This window comes from Tachysurus fulvidraco, chromosome 3 (genome assembly GCF_022655615.1).
Source record: "Tachysurus fulvidraco isolate hzauxx_2018 chromosome 3, HZAU_PFXX_2.0, whole genome shotgun sequence".
Lineage (NCBI taxonomy): Eukaryota > Metazoa > Chordata > Actinopteri > Siluriformes > Bagridae > Tachysurus > Tachysurus fulvidraco.
In genome coordinates this window covers 13448556-13472556 of record NC_062520.1, presented here as the reverse complement: position 1 = coordinate 13472556, position 24001 = coordinate 13448556, and the positions used below count along the sequence as shown (strand labels likewise).

At 36.7% G+C, this 24001-nt stretch overlaps 1 protein-coding gene and 1 long non-coding RNA gene across 5 annotated transcripts in view; one reads left to right on the top strand and one right to left on the bottom strand.

Annotated features, from left to right (window-relative positions):
- Positions 1 to 1687: 1687 nt before the first annotated feature.
- Positions 1688 to 9862, bottom strand: LOC113644270. 2 transcript variants are annotated; one of them, XR_003440968.2, is made up of 3 exons: positions 9729 to 9862; positions 8769 to 8888; positions 1688 to 2660 (listed from the first exon to the last, which is right to left on the bottom strand). It is a non-coding gene; the product is annotated as an uncharacterized LOC113644270 (long non-coding RNA). The 2 variants fall into 2 exon arrangements; XR_007140093.1 differs by lacking the exon at positions 1688 to 2660 and adding an exon at positions 6813 to 7184.
- A 2369-nt stretch (positions 9863 to 12231) lies between these two features.
- Positions 12232 to 24001, top strand: part of plecb (plectin b) — a 108581-nt gene continuing 96811 nt past the window's right edge. For 2 of the 3 annotated variants that reach the window (XM_047810951.1, XM_047810949.1), the window contains exon 1: positions 20646 to 20872. In XM_047810951.1, coding sequence (XP_047666907.1) covers positions 20782 to 20872 — 91 coding nt within the window. In that variant the 5' untranslated portion in view covers positions 20646 to 20781. Of the gene's footprint in view, positions 12265 to 14130; positions 14315 to 20645; positions 20873 to 24001 lie in introns of those variants that run through there. The other variant, XM_047810946.1, reaches the window with a different exon arrangement.

Genomic DNA, 24001 nt, shown 5'->3' with positions numbered 1-24001 from the left:
CGGAAACTGTACGAGGTGATCAGTGACTGCATTGGGACAGGGATCCTGGAAAAAATGTTATGATGAAATAAGTTACTTATTCGATACTTGCAGGAAAAAAGCGCACATTCATTATCATGTACGTACATGATTTAATCATCCTTAGTAACTGCCTGGTTGCAGTGGTTTCAGGTTAGGTTTACTAGTTATTTTATTTTTTGGGAAACCAACAAAATACGTTTAAAAAGGTGCAATACAAACAAAAATAATAACTATATGTAACAATCCTCAACAAACATCTATTAGTGTTCATATTTAATTTATACAGCAACCACAAAACAAAACAAAAACATCTAGTTAAATTTGAATAGAGATACAATATTTAATGTGCTAAACAGATATAAATAAATATAGTGACATTGTGCTACACAGTCAATTCAGAAATTCAGAAAAAGAAATTTACATTTTTGGACCATTGTTACTTGTCATAATGAACATCTGTGTGTGTGTGTGTATATATATATATATATATATATATATATATATATATATATATATATATATATATATATATATATATATATATATATATATATATATTTCATTGTTCATAAAGTTATGATGGAGAGAGAGAGAGAGAGAGAGAGAGAGAGAGAGAGAGAGAGAGAGAGAGAGAGAGAGAGAGAGAGAGAGAGATATTGCTGTTGGACAGAATACACTCTTTTCCACTGAGGTGCAGAACTACACGTGTGAATGATTGCAATAATAAATGGTTTAAAGTATATTTTCACGTCTGTGTAAGCAGTAAGTGAACCATCAGTTCAGGCAGCTACGATTCAAAGCTGATAGTATTATCACGTTTTGTAACAGGTTCGAGCACAGCTAGGAAAGGCTGCTGTCGCCATCTTGTGGTGAAGCTTATAAATGCAACTTCAGATTTCTACTAATAAATAAATAAAATCAAGCATGTATTTAAAACTTTTGAATGAGAAAAGATAATCATTAAAAACATTAAAGAATAATAAAAAAACATCACCCTATCAGCTGAACTTCAGCATGCAGACCTGATTAAAATAAAGAATAAAATAAATTTGGGTGAAGCAGAAGATATCAAAGTGACGTGACATACGGCCAAGTATGGTGACCCATACTCAGAATTTGTTCTCTGCATTTAACCCATTCAAAGTGCACACACACAGCAGTGAACACACACACACCGTGAACACACACCTGGAGCAGTGGGCAGCCATTTATGCTGCAGCGCCCGGGGAGCAGTTGGGGGGTTTGGTGCCTTGCTCAAGGGCACCTCAGTCGTGGCCGGCCTAAGACTCGAACCCACAACCTTTGGGTTACGAATCAGACTCTCTAACCATTAGGCCACGACTGCCCCTAATCATTGAACAATATGCTTGAGCAATATGAACGAGGTTATAAAGGTTACAAATTAAAACATTGGACATAGACATTATTAGAGGATATTTATTGCACTCACATAAAGGAAGTAAAAAATGTGTGATATCTGACCATTTATTGTTGTTGCTGGTGATAATTATGGAACATCATTTTAAAGTAACAAATAAACAAATAAGACCTTTTTTAATTTATTCTCTGTTATAAGTAATCAATTTATTCTGATCAGAGTATGTGCCTATGCCAGGAACTCACACATATTTATAACAAAATGCAATTGACTCTACACAGTTCCCCTACTGCAAGGTATTTTCTATTAGGAAGTGACAGGAAATGTGAGAACCTGGAGGAAACCCACATGTAAACAGAAAGCATGTGAAACTCTGCAAATACAGTAACATGAGATCAGGATTGAACTGGGGAACCTGGAGCTTTGAGGAGCTGTGAGGGAGTACAATCATACGCTGGGTTACTGTGCCATCCCCTAAAAGACTTGCTTAATTTCATTTTAGATATTTAATTTACAGGAATGTAAAAGGCATTACAAAATAAATTACACAGTGATTTGATTACCTAGTTACTTTTTCCAATAATCATAAAAACAAAACCGTGAGTCAGATGACTGGCAGGATAAATCAGTCTGCATGCCTGAGGACACGTGCAAACTTAACCCAAGCTAAACAATTCCTACAGTGCTTCTGTACTAGAGATGTTTAACTGTGGTAAGTCTAAAGTTCATTAAAGCAGTGTTGTGGAGGCGTGGAGAGGTCATACAGTGGTTGAGCCTCATCAAGACCACAGGAAAGCAATTCCAATATGATATAAAGCCACTTTATTTAAGAACTAATCAAATCCGCTGTCTGATACTGGAATTGTGAGAGAGAACAGTAAGTGCAATGATAAAGTGGTTCTGTATAGTAAACTTTAACAGGTTTTGTACATATTTAAGGTTTTTCTCTGAACCAGTCCTCAATCCGGTGTTAATCCACTTTTACAATAGACACACAATACAGCTTTGCAAATATCTGTCTAATATTTTAGCCTTAGATCATTTTACTGTGATTTTTGAATGCATATTTATTGTGGTAACAGAGACTTGGTTACAGATTGTAAACCTGTTGAAACACACACTGCTGTCCCACCAGATTTCAACAATGCTGAAGTGAGTATGTTGTGTATAAGAGGCCATATGTGAAAGTACGTGCTTCAAAAGATGTTTATATAGGGCCTTCATTCAAGCAGCTGGTGTCCATCTGCCCCAACACATTTTCCTATAGAAAAGAGACAAAGAAAGAGACTTTTTTAATACTTTATATAAAGTTCTTGTCCTTACTTCCACTTATGTACGTAACACCATCAAGGCTTCTCACCTTTCTTGACACATCATTTTAAGCCAACATCGTTACAGCATTCACATTCGATTCAGCATTCGCCAGGAAATTTGTCAGTGATGCTCTGAGTGTATTGTTTGAACGAGAACATAAACCAAATCTCAGAGTCAGAGTGCTAGTCTTGGATCACCTCTAATTTATGTTCCTTAGCACTTTGGATTTCCCGCTTTTAAATAAAGCTTCGGATTGATTTATTGATGAACTGAAAAAGCTTGACACTGAAACCAAAAGCTCTTAGCTAAAGTGAGGCCCAGTCAGATGACACTCTCAAGTCCATGAGTCACTGCAAGGCTATGCTCTTTTTATTCCACACAAGGTTTATGTAAATTGCAGAGAGTTTTTTGCTGCCAGGTTTCCATCAATGCATTATGTAAAGTGTGGTTTGGTTTGGTTGACTGTGGTATGGAAGAATGTCAGAATCAAGACAGACTTGAAAATGAAACACTCCATTTGATTCTTAGGAAATAAGTTAAAAAATGAGCTTTGTTTGTTACTGATGAGCACATACCAGTCACTGCTAACGCTTAGTGCGGCATAATGACTTTGCTAGATACACTGTAGGCCATGACCGTTTTCAAAAACAGCTCTTAGTATAGCATGTGGATGATGAGTATGCAGTTGGCAGAGCTCTACATCTTTAAATTGTCTATATTGCACACCTAAATCATACAAAACCAGTTGTAAGTAATTTTTTACATGACCAACCTCTTTAACCCATATATAATATAATATAATATAATATAATATAATATAATATAATATAATATAATATAATATAATATTGTGACTTTAAGACTCATCTGTAAGTGACCTCTATTCTGATTGGCTGACACCCCACGCCCCTGCTTGCAACATGTGTAGAACTATAGAGAAATGCCAAGATATAATATAATGGCAACTGTTCAACGGATACAGCTGTAGATGTTTAAATGTAAAATATAGTCTCTTTGGAAGTCAGAAACAGACCTTCCAAACATACCATGTTTAACATGTTTTACTTTTATTTATCAGGATTAAACTGACATTATGATGTGTAGCTCATAGCCTTAACACCTGAAGCACCACTACCAAAACAGTGTCACACAATATGACTAGGGAATAAAACCCTACTCCCTGAGCACAGAGGTAGGTTGTGGTAGCTTGATTAGTCTGGCTTCTTTGCACTTTCTGAGTATCCTTCAAATTTAAATTCAAATTTTATTAGTCACATACACAATCATACACAAAAATTCATGTAGTGTAATGTTTCTACGACTGTCAGTATAATAAAAGTAGTGTCAAATTAAATCAAATTGGAATAATAATAGTAATAATAAAAAAATTATTTAGTTACACACACACACACACACACACACACACACACACACACACACACACACACACACACACACACAAACATTTTTTTTTTACTATATGTATTTTTAGCCTGAAATTTTTACCACATTGTACCAGGATTTTTATTACCTAATTTGTTTTGGTTACCTAAATGAAGCTAAAATATTCAAATATCCACATTAAAATGTTTCGATAATATCACATTAACACACATCGTTCCCCCAGTCATTACACAATGAAGTTCTAGTTCTGCTGACCCTGATACCACTTTATATACAATGGAGAATTGTTTCCATTTGTCCACTTGAGGGCACTGCAAACTGCATAAATGACTATATTCTGAACAGGGACTGGCATGTGTATGTATATGATGATTCCTGCATTGTGCAGCTGGTTGGGTGAATAAAACCCAGGATTGGAATTTCTTTATGACTCTTCATTGAAGAGCTTATAAAGTAAAATACCTGACTTTCTGTATGGACTTTATGTCTCATTTAGCTGTGCGTCTTCTCACAATGATTCATTGACTCCCACCAATCCACAGTTTACTATGAACTAACACATGTATGACATGTAACAAGAAATTCACAACTTGAATCTTTCTCCAAATTTCACTTGCTTTACAAATATGTGTCAAGACAAAACACCTCAAAAAATGTATCAACATTAGTCTGGCAGTCCTACACTACACATTACAGTGTCTCAGACTATTTCTAGCAGCTTTTAGGCTTATTAGCCTTATCACAAATATTTGTTGGTTTCATATATGACTATATGAAAGGATGAAAAAAATGTGTGAGTTATGTGATTAACAAGATATTGTTATTCTGGATTGTGTTATTGAGTTGTACAAGTTTGCTGACCAGTAAAGTAAAAGTACTCCTGGATACGACTTGTTTTCATTGTGAGAACAGGGCAAAGATCAGCAAGTGTGAGTGGACTTCCTTTGAGAATCACTGGACTGGCAGAATTTGTATAGACATGCCACACTCCAGGCTTTTCAGGACTAGTCATGCTACTAGATGTGAAATTTAACTGTTTGAGAATGGGAATGCTTCACACAAACACTGTGTATGAAATGTAGTTTATGATGTATTTGATCGTGTAAGTACAACCATTTAATAACTGTTAAGTAACTGTAAAAGTAATCAGTGTGAAACATTTACACATTCATTGCACAAAAAAATAAACCCAGGATCGTTTTTCCACTTTGTAGAGTGTGATAAATTCTAATCAATAAATAAAAAAAAATATATAAAACATTAATAAATAAAAAAAGAAAATTATTCTTAAATAAAATTATATAAAAGTATATAACATTGACCAGTGTATATGTGCATCATAACTTGTGTCAAAGAAGAAAAAAAAATTGAAATAAAAAATGATCTCCGTTCACTTTGAACTGTGAGTTGCTGTACTGTATGTGTGAACAATGACAATGTTGATTTCTTCCTACATTAACAGAAAAAAAAAGCTAATTAGGATATCTGCATAGCCAAATAGACATTCAGTTTTTACTCTTCATCTCTAAGGTCCTAGCCTGATGTTAATCTGTGTGAGATCTAATCTGTGGTCGTGTGCTTAGTGAGTGCTAAAGATAACCTGATGCCTTTTGTATAGTCATGATATTTCTTTAGATGAAGAGAACATTTTAGGTCATGTAAGACCTTACTGATTATACAGCAATTGCAAGCATCCTGACATGATCTATTCCACTGTAATTCAGAGCTCGTCTTATCTGATGCTTAGGGTGAGACGCCATGAATGAAATTACAAAGGGCTAAAATCAAATCACATGCACACTACAGCACACACAGGCTTTCTAATGGCTTGTTTTTAGGGTGGAGTTAGTATGTTAGGTTTGTTTTAATCATAAAGCCTGAAATACATTTATATAACAGTTTTTTCTCTCTTTTCTTTCTTTTATGTTTTCTTTACTATATGTTTGATCTAACAATATAACTATTTAGATCAAATACTATTAGCCCTTTATAAGCAACATGTCCTTTATAATTAATGTCCTGTGTTTTATGTGTTCTAACCTAGCATCGAAATATGTACTATAATACCTTTGGTTTTGTGGGTGAAAAATATACTTTAATCAGAAAAAAAAACAATATATGTGATGATGTGAAGTTAAGGATTTGAGAGGTATTTAAACATGGGAAAATATGCCTCGGTTTATCAGATTGACCATTGACCAGTCTCACCTTCATTTATGCTATCATATATTAACTATATGGCCACAGTAAGGACATTTAAGTGAGCCTCTTTCTCTTTTGGGATAGATTTGAGAAAACTAGGAATACAAGGCAATGATGACAGTCATTGCTTGGTTTAACGGATCCTTAGTTAAAGCCACCTGTTTTGATTATCAGCACTGAGGAATAGTACCATTAAGTTTGAATGTTCACCATGCCATGTCCTTAGATGAGAGACAGACCTGTTAAAGATGATATATTGCTTAAATAGAATTAGATTAAGCCCAAGATTAAACCATAGCTCTTATAGTCAGATATCAGAAGGTACAACTTCATGAAATATTAGCCAGAAAGTGGTAACAATAGGCAAGACTAGCAAAAACCAAAGGGCTGGACTGTAGGATCATTACCATGGGCTCTCAGCACACAGCTATATATTGAACATGTCTGAATTCCTTTTAATACAATAAGCATTTCATAGACAAAGACACCTTACTTATTTTGAAATGCTTTTTACAGCAATAGGCATAAATCAACTAGTCAGAACTACAAATGTGCATGTGTCATGTCTTAATATGTAACCTTTCTTTTCCAGGCTTAGATTTCCTTTATAGGACAATGCTGCAGAAACAAGAACCAGTGGCAATATAGAACTGAATGACTAAAGAAAGTAGTTCAAGTTTTAAGTTGTATAACCAGGCTCACGAGAGGTATAACAGTAATGCTGTCTGACAGTTGAGTTATGTTTTGATTCAAGTTTGAATTGCAAACTAAAGTCAATTTCCTTCATCATGAGTGCAATGACATGCTGAGATACTGTAGTGTTGTCTCTGCAGCTGTTGGTGCACTCAAAAATATCAGCATTGTCCTGTCAGAAACAAACCCAGAGCACAAAATAATAGCACATTAGAGACATCACTTTTAAGCTAATTCATAATATCAGAATGCAAAGCCTGTAGTAAGTTAACAAGTTAACAAAAACTAATTGATACTTAATAATCTATGACACAACTCGATCTACTATCTAACCAAGCCAGCTTGCAATATATCATGAATTTGATAAACTAAGCCAATGTACTATCTATCTACATTTACATGATTGAAATAATTTTTAACCATATAGCTAGCTGCTGCTAGTTAGTTAGTTCTCTGTCCAAAGTTAATTAGATAATAAGAGAAACATGGAAATTGATAATGGCCAGGAGGTCTAACCTAATGTAATGACTAGCAAGCTCAATATATTTGCCCTAGTGATTAGTTTACCCTCCCCTAGCAACAGTACCACAGTTTCATATACTGTAGATAGGAGCCAACATCCTAAAAATTATAATCAACATTGATCTTAAACTTTGTTAGTTGTCCCTTTTTTTTTTTTTTGGCCAACATTTTTGAAACAAAATTGGTAACAGCAAGTCAGATGTGAGTGTCTAACTAGCTTGAGCTCAAATCAGACGTGTGATATTCACTCACTCAATGTTAACAATATAAATCTGTATTAATTACAGCTAAAAATGATACCTACTGTAGAAAGTAATTTAAATTACAAATCACACTTGCTATGTGAGGCTTAAAAAACAATAAGTTACACAATTAACACAATATTCTGAGTGTGGATGAAGAAACCACAGTGGGCCGCTTCTGGCCATGATAGGGCGCTACAGTATGTAGTCACCTACAAACATTTACTGTTCATCAAAAAGTGTATGGAATCTTTGCCCATCTTCTGCCCACACAACTATGGTAGTTTTCCTGAGCATCTGGTATTAATCCTACACCACTGCAGTAAAGGCTAACAGGCTAATGTGCCTCTATTCTTGTGACCCATACCCTGTTTACTGAAGATGGGGCCTCAATTGGAACATCAATTTTGCTGCCTACAATTTTTCCTGCCCTAACAATTCTGCAAATTACACCAGTTGATGTTGCTGACTCATCTTTTCCCTGTTTCAGCAATGCTAGACTCCTCTTCCATCACCAAGTCCTACACTATAGGGAGGCGTAAGCATACAGTGACAGGACAGTTTATATGTCATCCTTATTCCATTCAGTTTAAGAAGCTGATAGAATGCTATGTCTGTTTGTATTTCTATTACAGGGAGGATGTCATTTCCATAAACAGTCACTCATTTTCACTCTCAAACTGTGAAAGATGTAGTCACACTATATCTTCATGATATGATGCTCAAGATAAAGGTGTTCTACACTGTCAAGCTTTTCAGTGTGCTATCTACAAGGACAATTTACATGCTTTTCAATCTGTTCATACTGGGTTGTTCTCAGAGACCAGAACATATGTTCAAGACATGGCATAATAAAGAATTCATCTCATTATCTGCAGACAGCTAAAAGAAAGTAGAGCAATACTAAAAAAATAAAATCAAATAAAAAATACCCACAATTAGAAAAAAATAAAAAATATATTATTATAATAATATACAGTGTAACAGTTTACCTGCTGCTAACATGTGTACTTAGTTCAGTCCAGAGCTCAGGTTGCCATCTGAGTGGAGCATCTGTGTGAGCTCCAATCTCTGATTTCCTCCTTTACCACTTTATCATTGGCTATGAAAAACTGAAAAACATGTCACAAGACTATAGATAGGACTGTGGGTGAAGAGGTGGGAGTAAGTCACACATGTGCAAGTCACACGTACTGTACAGTATATCTCAAGTCATGAATGTCAAGTCAAAGTCAAGTCGAGTCTTTTTTAATATTTGTCAAGAAAGTCACAAGTCTCAAATTTGTGACTTAAGTCTGTTGGTTAAGAAATGGGTTGTGTAGGTCTGCACCATTTGTGTTCTGCTGTAGCCAGATGGGTTTCGACACCCCACCGTTTTCTTTCTTTGAGCCAGTTCTTTGGCCTAAGCTTGTGTTTGTGCTGTAAGTGTGAGTTTGCCAGTAAAGGAGCAAGTGTATTTTTGTGTTATTTCTCCTGGGACAATTTTCTTCTTCTTTTTTGCTGAATCCACAAAATCATAGTTCAATTAATTAATTAACTAATTATTATTAATTATTATTAATTTTAATCCAGCTAGGTAGTATGAGCTCACCTGACAGAGGATTTTAAGCTTAATTGCATAATAAATTGGATATAAAAAGTAAAATAGTGATGTTCCACTAAAACAACTTAGGCATAAAAGGAATAACACAATTCTTTATAGAAAATGATACACTCCAGGTGGTAACAGTTACTCTGGATCATGTGTGTAGAGAAATCAGCTTTGGACGCCGATTATATTTTACACTATTTGGACGCAGCTACTTTTCGTTTAGGTTAACGAGACGTAGCGAAAAGTGGCGTCAGTTAATCATTAACCGGTGTGTGTGTTTGTGCTAGGTGTGTGAGTGCGCGCGTGCGTGTGTGCGTGTGTGTGTGTGTGTGTGTGCACGCGCGGCGCGCATGTTACTCACTGGAGGACACACGGAGCAGAGCACTGCGCATTTCTGACTGTTAAACCCGCCCAGGCGGCCGTAAGCACCGTAATCACACCCAGGTAGCTCTCTAATGTGGATACAGACGTTTGGATGTCGGTGATGTGCTGCAGATCGTACAGGAGATTTATTACGCATCACCGGTCCATGTGTTTCTGACGAGAGAGAGAGAGAGAGAGAGAGAGAGAGAGAGAGAGAGAGAGAGAGAGAGAGAGAGAGAGAGAGAGCGCGAGCTGCCATACTGCACAACACCACGGTGAGTCTCAAGTTCATGCTGACGAAGCTGCAGTGGCTAACGGTATTGTTTCTTGTAGAAATGGCATTAAAGCTCGAACTTATACTGTCTTCTTCTTTTTTAGTATAATATCTGGTATCATTTAGATTGTAGCCGACTCCTGCAGGAGATCTAGACAGGTGCATGAAAAGAAGTGTGCTCTAAAGATGCAGTATGTATAGTTTGATATATGCAGTCTGAACTGAAGGGACTTAAATCCAGTCATACCCAGCACTGCACCTGACATTTGCGAGGAGGAAATACGCATGCATGTGAGCCTCTGTTAAACCTTCCCATTATTTTCTCTTTAATAAATGATCAGAGTTCTCATCTGTCATGCTTTGCATCTGATGCAGTGGCATCATATTTGTTGCAGGATGACTTGGGCATGCAAAGAGCATCATCTTAGTGTAGATTTCGCGAAAACAAACAGTAAGACACACTTGCAATTGTATTCTGTTCAATTCTGCTTCATTTTAACCATAGACGTTGTCCCAGAGCAGCTTTACAGAAACTCTACATGTGTAGATTCATATTTAGAGCTGACAAAACCAGCTTGTGCTGACATGGGAAGGAAAACACTTCTCAAAACAAGGAGAGGAAATCACACATAATAACAGGAAAATAAATCACTGCCTTGAGAATACTGAGGGTATTATACTGTTTGTTTAGTGTTTTCTGTCTTCAGTTCCACATCTCAACAAGACCTATGTCATGCACATGAATGAACAGCTGTCATCAGCTATCCAGTTTGTGTAGTGAAATGAGGGTGACTTTGCTATTTGCAATTCAAATATGTACAGCAAATGATGCTGCAGAAACATCAGGCTGTTCCCTGTTGTCAGAGCATTGATGTGGATTAATATTTATTATTGTTTTCCTGCCCTAGAGCTGACCACGCAGTTTAATAATATTGTCTTTGACTTTGACTTGCCACACCTGATTATGTTGAAAAGCTAATGGCCAAAGCCGTCATGAGTGTGTTAGCAGAACTAAGACACTAAACTGTGTACCTTGAAGGTGTATGCCATGACTGAATTGGGATGCACCTATATAGAACATCTCAGTCTGAAATATACCTACACTGGGGATATCTTTTCAAGTTTTTCCTTTTTTTTCTTGTTTGAAAATAAAAAAATCAATCAATACAAACAAACAAACAAACAATAATAATAATAATAATAATAATAATTTATGTTGTATTTCACATTTGCATAACTCCATAATTTTACCAGCCAGTCAGCTATTTCTTTGAAAACCAATGGAGTCTGTAAGTGGTATAAATGTACTTGCAATATCTGGGCTACCCTTTTGTATAGTGTATTGTAATGTACTGTAATTTATCATATTAATCTCATATCCTGATATCGCCAAGTGCTGTGTTACATCTCTGTGTTCTTCACCTACAAGCAGAGACATAAAAAGCTCTCAGTGAGATGAAGCCGCTTGGTTGTGGAGTGAACAGAACACTGCACTCAGCCAGAAAACCCCCAGTTACATCCAGCTGTTTGAGTCAAGGTCCATGCAGTGCTCTATTGACCAGGAAAATTTTGACTTAGTGGTTAGGATATTCCACTCTTATTCTGGCAGTCATGTATATAATATTTGGAATTTATTCCTACGTTGTTGTTTTTTTGTTTTTTTAAATATACGAGTATCACTTTGTCACGTCTACAAAAAAAAAAGATTCTCAGTGATATTTTTTATTTTCTTATATTTCATTAGACTTTAAAATCAGTCGTGTATTATTTTGTTTCACAATTCAGGTTTTGTGTAGACTGACCTATAAAGGTAAATACATTTCACTATTGTGTTAGCCTGGATATTAAGAGCTGATGTTTCTTAACCAGTTGAAGAGTTTGTGGATATATTGTATGTCTGTAGGAATGAATTCTTTCTGAAAACCACCTTGCTTAACCTCCTACATTCATGACTGGTTGTCTTAGCAACAACTTTTCTACTGTACTGTTGTCTGTCTCAAGATGCCGCTTTAGTCACAGTATCTAACTACTTCAATCCATTAATCCCTTTAACCCATTAATGTGGAGACTCATTTTTTATAGAAATATGTAAATCCAGTATGTGTTAAATTTCAATTTATCCTTAATGATCAACCAAAAAGCAATGGCTATGTGGCTCAAATTGCCCAAAGTTATGAATGTGTGGATGGTGTCTGCACAGTTTCCCAGACCAGGCTCTGGATCCACCTTGACCCTGACCACGATGAAGTGCTCACCAAAAGTGAGTAAGAGAGTGTTTTTTTATTCACAGCATGGCAGGCTTGAAAATCAATTTTCGATCAATTATTTTTGGTTCTATGAACACTAATGCAAAACAAATGTAACAGCCTAACAATAATAAATCATGCTAGATAGTCTGAGAGTTATATTTAATTATATATATTTATATATTTTATTATATCTGTTACGTCCCGAGCGTAGCTCACGTGTCTAGGGGTTTTAGGACCTAACATATAAGAGAAAAGAGCATAACCCGGACCCTGCCACAGCACCACATCAACAACGTTCCGTGAATTTGAAAGGTTTATTTAAGCATCTGGATATAACGGGAAGAAAACAAAAACTAATCAGTTCAAGTTCAACTGAGGAAGGGAACCAAAATCTCAGAAGGGGGCAACGCCAAAATAACAAACAAAAGTTCACTGCCTGGGAAGTGGAAATCTTGATAATCTAGAACACAAATGTAAAATAAATAACAGATACCTGAACTCACTCCCTAACTAACACAAAACAGGTGAAAACAAGGATACACAAAATAAAGTGGCACCCACCTCCCTACCTTTCCCAAAATTACACACAATAACAAAAGAGCAATCAGAACCAAAGTCACTGATCACTATATCATTGGATAATAAGCACAACATAGAATTCAATACGCCGGGCTGGGCAGAACACGGATCATGCTCTTGGAGAAAAAAGGTCTCGCTGACTGAGCCTTCTGCTCTGCTTTTAAACTCCTTCCCTTCCGTTTGGTAAACCGGTGCAGCTGGGAGGAAGCAATTAGGTGACCTGAGAGAAGACAGTGGGAGGAGCCACAGGAGAGCAGGAGACAACACAACAGCAACCACAAGACAAGACAAAATATACGTCTTTGGACGCAACATATCAAATAATCAACAATAACAAATATAATGCAACAAAAGTATATTGCTCATTTAAAAACATAGTTACGAAAATCATACTCATCGTAAATTGATCAAATGACATTTGAAATGCTTTAATGCTCAGTAACAAATCCAACTGAACTTGACGTGACCTACCAAATATTATTAGCTAAGAGGCAAGTTAAATAGAAGCTCAACCGATTCGGTAGCAAGTGGAATGCTTTGAATTCAGTTCAGCTTAACTCAAGAGGTCATGTCTTTGACATCTCAGTCAAAGCTCAAGCAGTCTCTCAGTTTCAGTTCTTATGATTTGGATTACTTGAGTTGAGTTCATTTCACACACACTTGAACAACTTCTCCTGTATTTGTGCTTTACATTCAGTTTTGGCAACTGCATGAGTGGTTATGAAATATTCATGAAATTTCAGCCTACAGTGTGCATTGAGTGCACACTATGCTCTGGGTGGTTAGTATTAGCATGAATGCTCACTGGTTTAAAAAATAATTAAACATGTAATTAAACCCTTTGAGTCATTTAATTTGAGTCACTAATATCATTTAACATGCTGCTCTAGAGTCAGACATAATTTACTAAAACTTGCTGTATAATCCCATGAATTAAGCAAACGTTTTAATGTAAACAGTGTGGAACGTGTTGCAGTCAATCATTTACGCACAGGATAGTTTGAGACCTTGTGTGTTTTGGCTTTGCATCACTGTTTAATGTCACAGGATCATGATCTGTTACTTTTAAGAAATATGACAGCCTGCTGTGAGGAAGTGAACATGAGGGTTATGGAATAAGAGCTTGGTGAACATCTAGAGATAACATTTATTTAGATTTGGGCATTTTGGCATTGATGGATGGTCATATGGACATGCGTGTGTGTGTGTTTGTGTGTGTGAGATAGAGAGATAAGATTTTGGAGAAATTTGGAGAAACATTTATCTAGCCAGCATTAGCATCTTACTTTATTTTCCAGGTAATGGCTTCAGGCAACAGAGAGAGGCACAGGATGTTGTCTTTGAAGGAGGAGGGCACTAGTGACCGGACTCCCGGTGACACACTGCCCTGGAACTTGTCCAAGTACCAGAAAGTCAGACGCTCCAAGTCAGCCTCAGCCGAGGTGCTGGACCCTGCCGAACGGGCCGTCATCCGCATCGCAGGTGGGCTGTATGTTAATGTCTCGCTCACTTTTCTTTACATGGCCAGGCTCAGCTGAGTCAGCAGAGAAATATAACTACACTCAACACACAGGACTGTGTTTGCTAATTTATTTTTTAATGGACAAACATGTTCAAATACTAGGCTTTGAGACATACGGCAGATGCTAGCAGATGACGCAGCGGCTTAACTAGTGCAGAGGTGTAAAACATATACTGATGATTATTTTAAATGTCACTTACTGTATATTGTAACTCAGTAAAATGTCACAGTACCAAAACACAATAAAAACTTTGTACATTGTTTTGTGGCCATTTCAGAACAACTGATGGAAGACATGTTGACTTAAAGGCTGATGAATGCACTGTTAAATTCTCGACTCTGATTGGTCAGGAAACATCGATTAATTTTCTCTGACAGTAGTGCAAGCTGCAGTTCACATGATAGGTCAATATTAATGCACTCATTCTTATACAGTTGATATGGTGAAGTTTTCTTTGAGGAAACAATTATTTTGCAGTTTTGCGTCTTTGTAAGTCAGAGGTAAAGCTGTCCGTTTAAGTGTTTGCAGGGTGGAGCGCTTTACACTTTCTTAAGACATGCTAGTGTAATAATTTCAAGAGAGAGAGAAATAGGGCTGGACTGTTTATAGCTGCTGTAATGTAAAACTAATGAAGAACTGTTTTCTGTGTGTTTCACATATTTAAATGTAATTATAAATGAATAAAAAAAGACATTGTTTTGTTCTTTAATAAATAAAAGGTTTGTCGTGTTAGAAAATTGTGAGTTGTACGATGTAAGTGTTTTCAGATCAGGGTAATACAATCCTTTGGGACGGTCCACTATTGGAAAATAAAAATGTATTATTTATTATAAATATGAATAATTTATTATTGTTTATTATTAATGCTCTTATGAAGATTTTGAAGATAACATGCCTTAATATCGCTGGAATCATTTATAATATTATAGTCATGTTGTTTTCAGTCCATCGCCATTTTTTGCTGCAGTGTTTTAATTGATTATTCTTATCCATGTGTAGGATGAAAGGGTTTTGGCTGCATTGTGTTAGCACAGCCATCTTTATGTCTCAGTGGCAACACACACCAACACACACACACTGTTTACAAAGCAACACAGGCATTCATATTCACTCACTGAACTTAGCTTTACGAAGACATTTCAGTTGGGAGAAACTTGTGAAACTTACTCTCATGATGACCGGATGACGATCTGTTGTAGATTAGTGTGCACTGAAGCGTTTGTATATTACTAGTTAAACTGAACATATTTATTTTAAGCAGGTGTGAAGTTGAACAGGGTGTAGGGTAAGAGTAAGTGTCATATTATTAATCTGGAATAATAAGTATTCCTGTGATAAGAAGACTGAGCATGGTTAACTTTGAGGACAGAAATTTTGACACCACTATCATAAATAAAAAGAAATCTTCGCTGAATAGCAGCATTACACAATAACATAATGTCATAAACAAGGTGCATTTTTAAGAATACTATTCTTTAGCCTGCTTCGTGAGGCTGTGTGGAAGATCTCAGGATTTCTGTTTACTTGTGCAGGGTGTAGAATGCTGGGCAAACTGCCCTGGGAAGTAAACAAAGACATACAAGCAGGTTTCTGACATAATGGTAGGTAAAGAAATGTCGAAGATGTGATCACTGACATTATACCCTTCTATCCTTAACAGATTTCAGCAGATAATACAAATATAATACAAAAAATACAAATGCAGTAACAATTTTAGCTCATCACATTACCAGAGAAACACAAAGTCATCTCTTCTGAAGAATTTGCCTCTTCAGAAAAGATTTTGTACAAAAAAAAGGATGAGCATAAATATACATTCCAGTGTGAATGAGCTGTTACTATATAAATGGTATTTAAATATCAAATATCAGTGCAGTTCTGATACTGATCAAATTTAACTATCATGTATCATGTAATATGTATTATTTACATATCATATGCTATTGAAATTATATGATATTTTTACCACAACTTTATCACATAATATGTGCATAGAAATAATGACTTAAAATACGTAAAAAGAGAAGGTTCTCTGTGTGAATGTACCTTAAACCCACTGGCACACTGATCATCGCCACTTCTGCTGTCACCACACCCAAATAAATTATTTATTATTATTATTATTATTATTATTATTATTATTATTATTATTATTATTATTATTATTATTATTATCAGTAGTAGTATTTTCACTCAAATTTAGTCATGGCTAATTTCCACATCCAAGCATCTCGCCCATTACATGACAGCTATGAATCACCGAGGGGTGAAGGAGACACGTGAACCCAGCTTACTGACTGTAACATTTCAAGCTGCTGCTCATGTACGAGCGTAGCACATCCTGCCAGAGATGCTCAGAGATACCCATGACTGGTTAATGCCACTGTAATTGATAGTGGAAGAGAGAGTATGCTATCCATCCATTCTTGAGAGTTCTGCCAGTTTAGTTCTTCTTAGACTCCTGGACACATCCGGCTATAGCATCATTAGACAGCATTAGAACTCACCATAATCACATGATGGCGCAAATGCCTTCATGGTGCATCACTTGGAAGCCACTGTGTGGTGATTTTATGGCCTAATTATACTGTATACCACTACAGACCAAACAGATCATGACTTTGAGGTATGCTGTTTAGTGAGTTTCAGTTTGGCTTGAAATGATTTAGCTGTGTCTTTCTGAGAGTGAAGATTAGAGAGATAGAGACAGAGGAAGATGGTGAGTGCTATATGGCATGTCGATATTTAACCTGCTAAAAGCCTGCTGAGTGCTTGGTCATTTCAGAGAGCAGAAATGCAGCTCCACTGAATGAACACACAGCTGTAGATACCTGAAACGTCAGAGACCTTCAGCTTCAGGTTCAAGGACAAGGCTTTTCCCAATTACATGCACAGGCCTAACATTTGTCCTGCTTTAACATAGTGTGACTTGACTCATCTGCTAATTATTAGACCATGAATATGGGATGAATTAGGTTTCATAAACATAATAATAAGCATTTGTATGTTTTATGTATTTTTTTTTACTAGCTACAATGTAAAAGGAATAAAATATGATGGTGCATGTTGTTGCAGGAAAATAATCAATGACTAGGCAGTGTGATGGGGATGTTGTAGTCTAGTGAGTAAGGATGGATTACAGATCATATTGTTGAATTACAGATCAGAAGGTTGTAAGTTTGAACCCCAGGGCCACCAAGCTGCCACTGTTAGGCCCCCTGATCAAGGCCCTTAACACTCGGGTGTACAAAAATGTATGTTGTAAGATTTCAGGAAAACCATTTTTCAGGAATATTTCCAATATGTATATTTATATTTGTTGTTATTCTTATGAGGGCAAAAGTTCAAAAATATTACTAGGACATTTTAGTAGCTTTTGTTTTAGATTTGATTTAGATATGCTAATTTTTAAAAACCCATTGATTACTTTTTATTAATGTTTATGTTGTTCCACTTGCTACCACAAGATGTCAGTGTAAATATACCTGCAAATACCACTCAGTCAAGATGACATCTGTTTAGCATTTGGATAACACTAGTCGTATTCGTTCAGCTTTTACGCCAGTTGTCTGCCTTTTCATGTGGTTCCACCTGCAGTCTTTAGTTTTTCCACAGATACTGAATTAACTTTAGAGCGTTAACACTGAATCGGTTAAAAGATTTGCTTTATTCTGTCTCTGAGCAATTCCAAAAGACACTTTTAGATCTGTGGTTATATTATAAGAAGTTTTATTACAGTAATACTGAGAAAAAAACATTATACACTTCATGAATTTAAGATTTAAGATTTTTTCCCACTTATTCTTTGTGTGTGTGTGTGTGTGTGTGTGTGTGTGTGTGTGTGTGTGTGTGTGTGTGTGTGTGTGTGTGTGTGTGTGTGTTTTGGAGGGGGGTATTTTGTTTGTGTGTGATGAACACACAAACCTCCTTTCATTTAACCACTCTCTCTTTCACAGAGGCCTACACACTTTTCACGTCTTGTGTTCATACATTTTTCCGCACTCCTTTACCACATTTATATTCTGACAGCTCATAGTTCCATTTCTTACCCACCCACAGGTTTAAGGTTTTGCTGCCTAATGCACTTTCAGTCTGATGTACGATTTTAATATTTACAGAGTAGAGGCACGAAGGTACGATGAGAGATTATACCTAACCCACTAACAGCACAGACATGGACATAGTTTCATGGACCTTTTTTGGCCCACTAGAATATTAATACGTTAAAGCTAAAGCCATTCTCTCATCTATTGCTATATCGTTGAAGCTGAAATATTTCGATGATTTCTTCTTTGAAGACTGGCTTGCTGTCTCTGTGTCTGACAGAGTGCACGAACACACACCTCTTCAGCCACACACATTTGTACTTCCCATGCAGTACAACCTTTGTAACCTAATCCATGGCTAATGTTCGCTCACTAGTACACCCCCACCTGTTGTGGAGTGGAAGAATGCAAGGCAGGCTGTCATGAAGGACGTTCTTGGGTTGTGGCTCACTTAGATTAGCTTTAACTTCTCACCTCATTGCTCGGTTTAACTCACTCCAGCTATCATGGTCTTTCGGTCAGTGGAATCATGAATGAGTCTACCCGAATTTACACACTTATCCTTGTAAGCTTTTAGCCGTTATTCCAGTACAGTTAAGCTTTCTCACATCTAGTATAAATATAAGTAGACAGATATTTGTGCAAGTGTTGTACATGCACTTATATATTATAACCTCTCATTATGACCTCACCAACACCTTCATGAACACCCCGGAAATCATTGGGTCTTCCTTTAGTCAGATGCTACATTAAACTAAACTAAATAAAAAAAATTTCCCCAGTAGCTGCTTATTTTGGCAATAAAACAATTTCCATTCATTCCCAGAGTGAGAGTGTATCTGGAGTTAGATGCAATGTGTTTTATTTTCAATGTGTTTTGACTCTTTGGATTTTACCGTATTTCCTTCCAGGAAAGTGTCAGAGATGCCTTTGTGCCAGCAGAGAAACTGGACAAAGTCATGACTCTGAATTTACTACAAGAGAGTAGAGTCTTTCTTTCATTACTTATGACTCTTGTTTGGTACAGTAACTCTTTAGATTTAGTGAGAAAGAAGAAGGAATACATAATGTGACTCACGTCACTAAGCATGTATACAACCTTGGCTCAGTGCATTTACAGAGCCAGACAGAAGCTGGTGTTACTACATTCACTGTCCTATTATGAACAAAATCTTGTGTGTGCTTTACAATGCACGCTAATCCTCTCATGAGCAGTAATAACCTATTTCAGGCGTAATGATGAGCTGCGGTTGCATCATTTGTTAAACACTTTGCTGAAATTCTGCAAGGATATCAGGTTACTTTCTGTATAAATTTATAAGACTATCCGATATATTAACGCGCCTAACTATCAGAGGCTAATTATATGATTAGTGAAAAGGATATTGAATACTGATGGATTTACTTTTACAAAAATCTTTACTCCATTGGCTGACAGTATAGGAAATGGTAAAGACAGTAAACCAGTATAGAACTTGGCAATTAAAGCTTGAAATGAAATAATACATAGAAATTCACTGCTGTATTCAAAACTATCAGGTAAAAACTTATTTTCAGTGGGAATGTAAGAAGTGGTTGATTTTAGGTCATTGGGTCATAGTGTGAGTTACAGCAAATCTAGTCATTCTGAAAAAACTCCCTGCTTGATGTAGTAAACTGTATTACTACTATATAAAGAGCACATTTAATTTTTATTCATTTTTTATTAATGATCCAGTAAACTGTTCAATATCGAATGCAGAACTTACTCAGATACTGACTGTATCACTGTGGCTATTTGCACTTCTTTAAACAGTTCAGCGGTTCTGTCTGTCCTGTATGCTAACGTATACAGCTTTTGATCACAGAAACACACTGTCATTGGCAGTATACTTGTCTTTGTCTTTTTCAAATGCAGTTAAATTATGTGTTAAGTGTGTTTATTTATGTGCTGTGTGTTCATTTACTTTTAACAAATATATGCACTAGATAAATGTAACAGTAGTAGGGTTTGTCATTGTAATTTGTTTGTTCAACCAACATTGATTAGCTGCCAGCATGAACGCTCATGTCAGTGTTTCATCAAAGGGGTGTCTTCAAGTAGTGTTTTGTGCTGTACTGTATGTGCTTCTAAATGAAAGCAGAAGTACATCAAGGCATCAGAAGCAAGGTTTGTGTGTCTTTAAGAGGCGGGCTCTGCTGCTGTTTCACAGCCTAGAGTGGAACGGTGGAGGTGTGGCTGCTACTGCTTTGGACATGAAGTTTAGAGCGCATTCAGCAGCCAGAGGAGCCGAATTGACCCGGACTCAGACACACACACAGACACACACACAGACACACAGACACCAGCTTTAGAGGGGAAGAAAGAGGACAAGCCTGAGAGGTGTTGAGAGATTTGGCCATGGCCATGTATGAACCTATCTGCCTTCCTCCTAATGCAGACGAGCAGGACTTCATTCAAGCGTATGAGAACGTGCGAGAGAAATACAAAGGTAAAGAAAAGAGATGGGAAGGCAAGAGGGGAGGTGATGACAGGTGTGTTTGTGTGTGTTTGTGTGTGTGTATGAGGAGCACACATGGTAGATCTCAGGCTGCTGTATTGATTGGCACACATGTTGGAGGCAGACTGTCTCCAATTCTCAGTACAAAGTAGGTTTGGACGGTTCTGGATTTACCTGAGTGCTTTTCACTGAAATGGAACCTGGCACAAATGTTAGGGAGGAAATAACATTAATGTATTAATTTTTTTCCTTAATTTGAAACTGAGAACTTTAATTTAGTGAAAGCCTGTGGATGACCACACATTTTCCGCAGCAGGAGCAAGACAGTTTTATAGTTTAAGGACAGCTCAGATTTTTACATCCACCCATCTGTAATGTATCGTATTAGCATGCTTCTGTTCATAATGTCATCTGTGTATCTGGCCATGCAGGCTTTCTTTGTGCGCTTTCTGTTTACTGTGATGTATTTTATGTCACTGTTAAAGCCACTGAGTTCTGCAATGAATTAAAATGATTAAAGGGATTTCTCCAGCATTTCCTCAGCTCAGTCTCTATTCACCACATCTGTAGTACACGTGTGATTACCACAGGTAAAAACTTTACTCAAATCTTGCTTATAATCAGATTTAACCACAGTAGTTAACATAAGTGACTTTATAAGACTGATACACAAAACAATAGGTTATTTGCACTTCCTATGAGATCTCTTGGTACAGTACCTGTGTGTCACCGATTTGTTGATTAGGGGAAAAAAACAGATTCTGTCCAGTGCTATAGGTGTACCATCATACGTATAAGTACATTTAAGTATAAGTACATTTCAAGCTGGTTTTTTATTTTATTTATTTTTCTCCAGTTTTCAGTACATGTGTTTATCATCCACAGTAATCTCTCATAGGCTACAGAGGGGAAGATGATGTAAGGTTGATATGGATGGGATACATGTTCAGATGATGTAGGTGTTAAACAGCACTGTGCTGTTTATTTTAATGAACCTGCTTACAAATGCTTTAAATATACAGGATGGATTTTCATCTGATTTTCATAGTTAGGTTTGTAAGGCTTCCTACTGTCAGGATTTTATTGCTAATTAGCCATAAACTTCTACAGACTAAACTGTATGATTGAACTCTTTCCTGTATGTCAGTCTGTATGCTAATCTCTGTGTCCTGATATAGGACTTACATTGTGGCATATAAACAGAACAAGATAAACAAATTGTTGAGAATGTTATGGTGAAGAAGGCAAATGAGCTAGTCCTATATTGCAAAATATTTTAAGAGCAGCTGGATTAGATGGGTCTCTCTCTTTCTCTCTCTCTCTCTCTCTCTCTCTCTCTCTCTCTCTCTCTCTCTGTGTTTCTGACTCTTTACCTGTATTCCTCTGTTGTGCTGGATGCACTTAAGTAGCCGATGGTGAGGAAGACAAAGTGTTAGTCGCCTCTATAAATATCGCCCCACTTTTGTTTTTACCGATTGCTGTAGCACTCCAATTGGCGTGTGTGTGTTTGTAAGGTGTGAATATGTGTTTGTGAGGCTTATAGAGTAGAATAGAAAGAGTTTACATTAGAAGCATTCTTTTCTCTCTTTCATTTCTCTCTCTCCTTTTCCAGATGCTACCGGTTTTCCTTATAAAGGCACACCAGTGATGAGCCGGCCCTCTGAGGCAGTCCGTCTCTTTCTGTTTCTCTCGCTCGTCCTTGTTTTTGTCTCTATCAGTAGCTACACAGCAGCCAGTCTTCTATCTCTTTTCATTTTTCTCTCCTGATGACTATCTCATTCTACCTCATCTCCATTTATAGATTTATCCACGTCTCCACACATGGTCATCCTGCATCTTGATCAGGTCTCTCTGACTCACTTCTATGAGCTTAATAAGACCCTCTGACTCAGACCTTTCAGTTACTCTGGGTTTTAATTAGTTCCTCTCAGCATTAGACCAGTCAGTGACTGAGAGTTTTAATTTGATCTTCTGACTCAGGCACATACTGTAGCTATACCTGTTCTACAGCATGAGCTTTAAAGACTTTATTGGTTGTATGACTGAGTTGAGTGTGATGTTTTTACAGTAGCTAGAGATAATATGATGTGATTGTTTTATATATAATACAACATGTTGTAGCTCAAATTACTAAGAAATTATACTTCATAAACTTAATATTTCATATGTTTTATGTCATTCTAAAAGCATTGAATATATAGCCAAAAATGCTTTTCATATGCTAATGACTGGTAAACTATCATTAGTAGAACACTGATGGATTGTACATGTCCATGTTTATATTCTTTTATTTTTTGGAATGTTTGTTTTCCTGCTTAGCTACTAATTGCAGATTTTGGATAACCTTTAAACTGTGAACATTCTCTCTGGCATGTAAGTCATGCTGTTGATGCTGTGATAAACATCAGTACCAGTACATACCACATAGTAACTCTCTTGGGCTTCATTTTGTGTGATTATGACATCAATCACAAGCTACAGTAAATGTCTGAGCTTTACTTCATGATACACTGGGTCCAGCACAAAATTCCTGGTCTTTTCCTGTTTTTGAAGATGTGAAGTTTCAAAACTACAAAACATTTTGCTCTTTGTGAAACTAGTCTCTCAGGGAAAGTGACAATCTTTTTGTTTGTTTTTAGCATCTTTTATATTAATTTTTTACCTACATAAAATTCTCTCTCTCTCTCTCTCTCTCTCTCTCTCTCTCTCTCTCTCTCTCTCTCTCTCTCTCTCTCTCTCTTCCTAACCTTCTCAATTACAGACTGTACAGCATATGATGTAGGCCTTATTTAACTTATACATGTGGGGAATGATCGAGTGTGAAATCCCCACACCCTTCCCGTTCTCCCCATTGCTCTCCTTTCCTTTCCTTCTGACAGCATGCACCATGTGGGCCCTTTTTTAAACTCCATAGGTCCTAAAATACCACAATATATATTTAGTCTTGACTTGTCCGGCTGGCCAATTAAAGAGATATTTTGAGATCTGGGGCAGACCTGACAGTCAACCATGGAAGCAATGTAAATCCTTTAGCATGTTGAGAAAGTCAAATAAATATTTGTGGTACGTTTGTCCTATAAAAGGCTTGAATTATCAGCTGCTGCGGTGTGTTTTACCAAG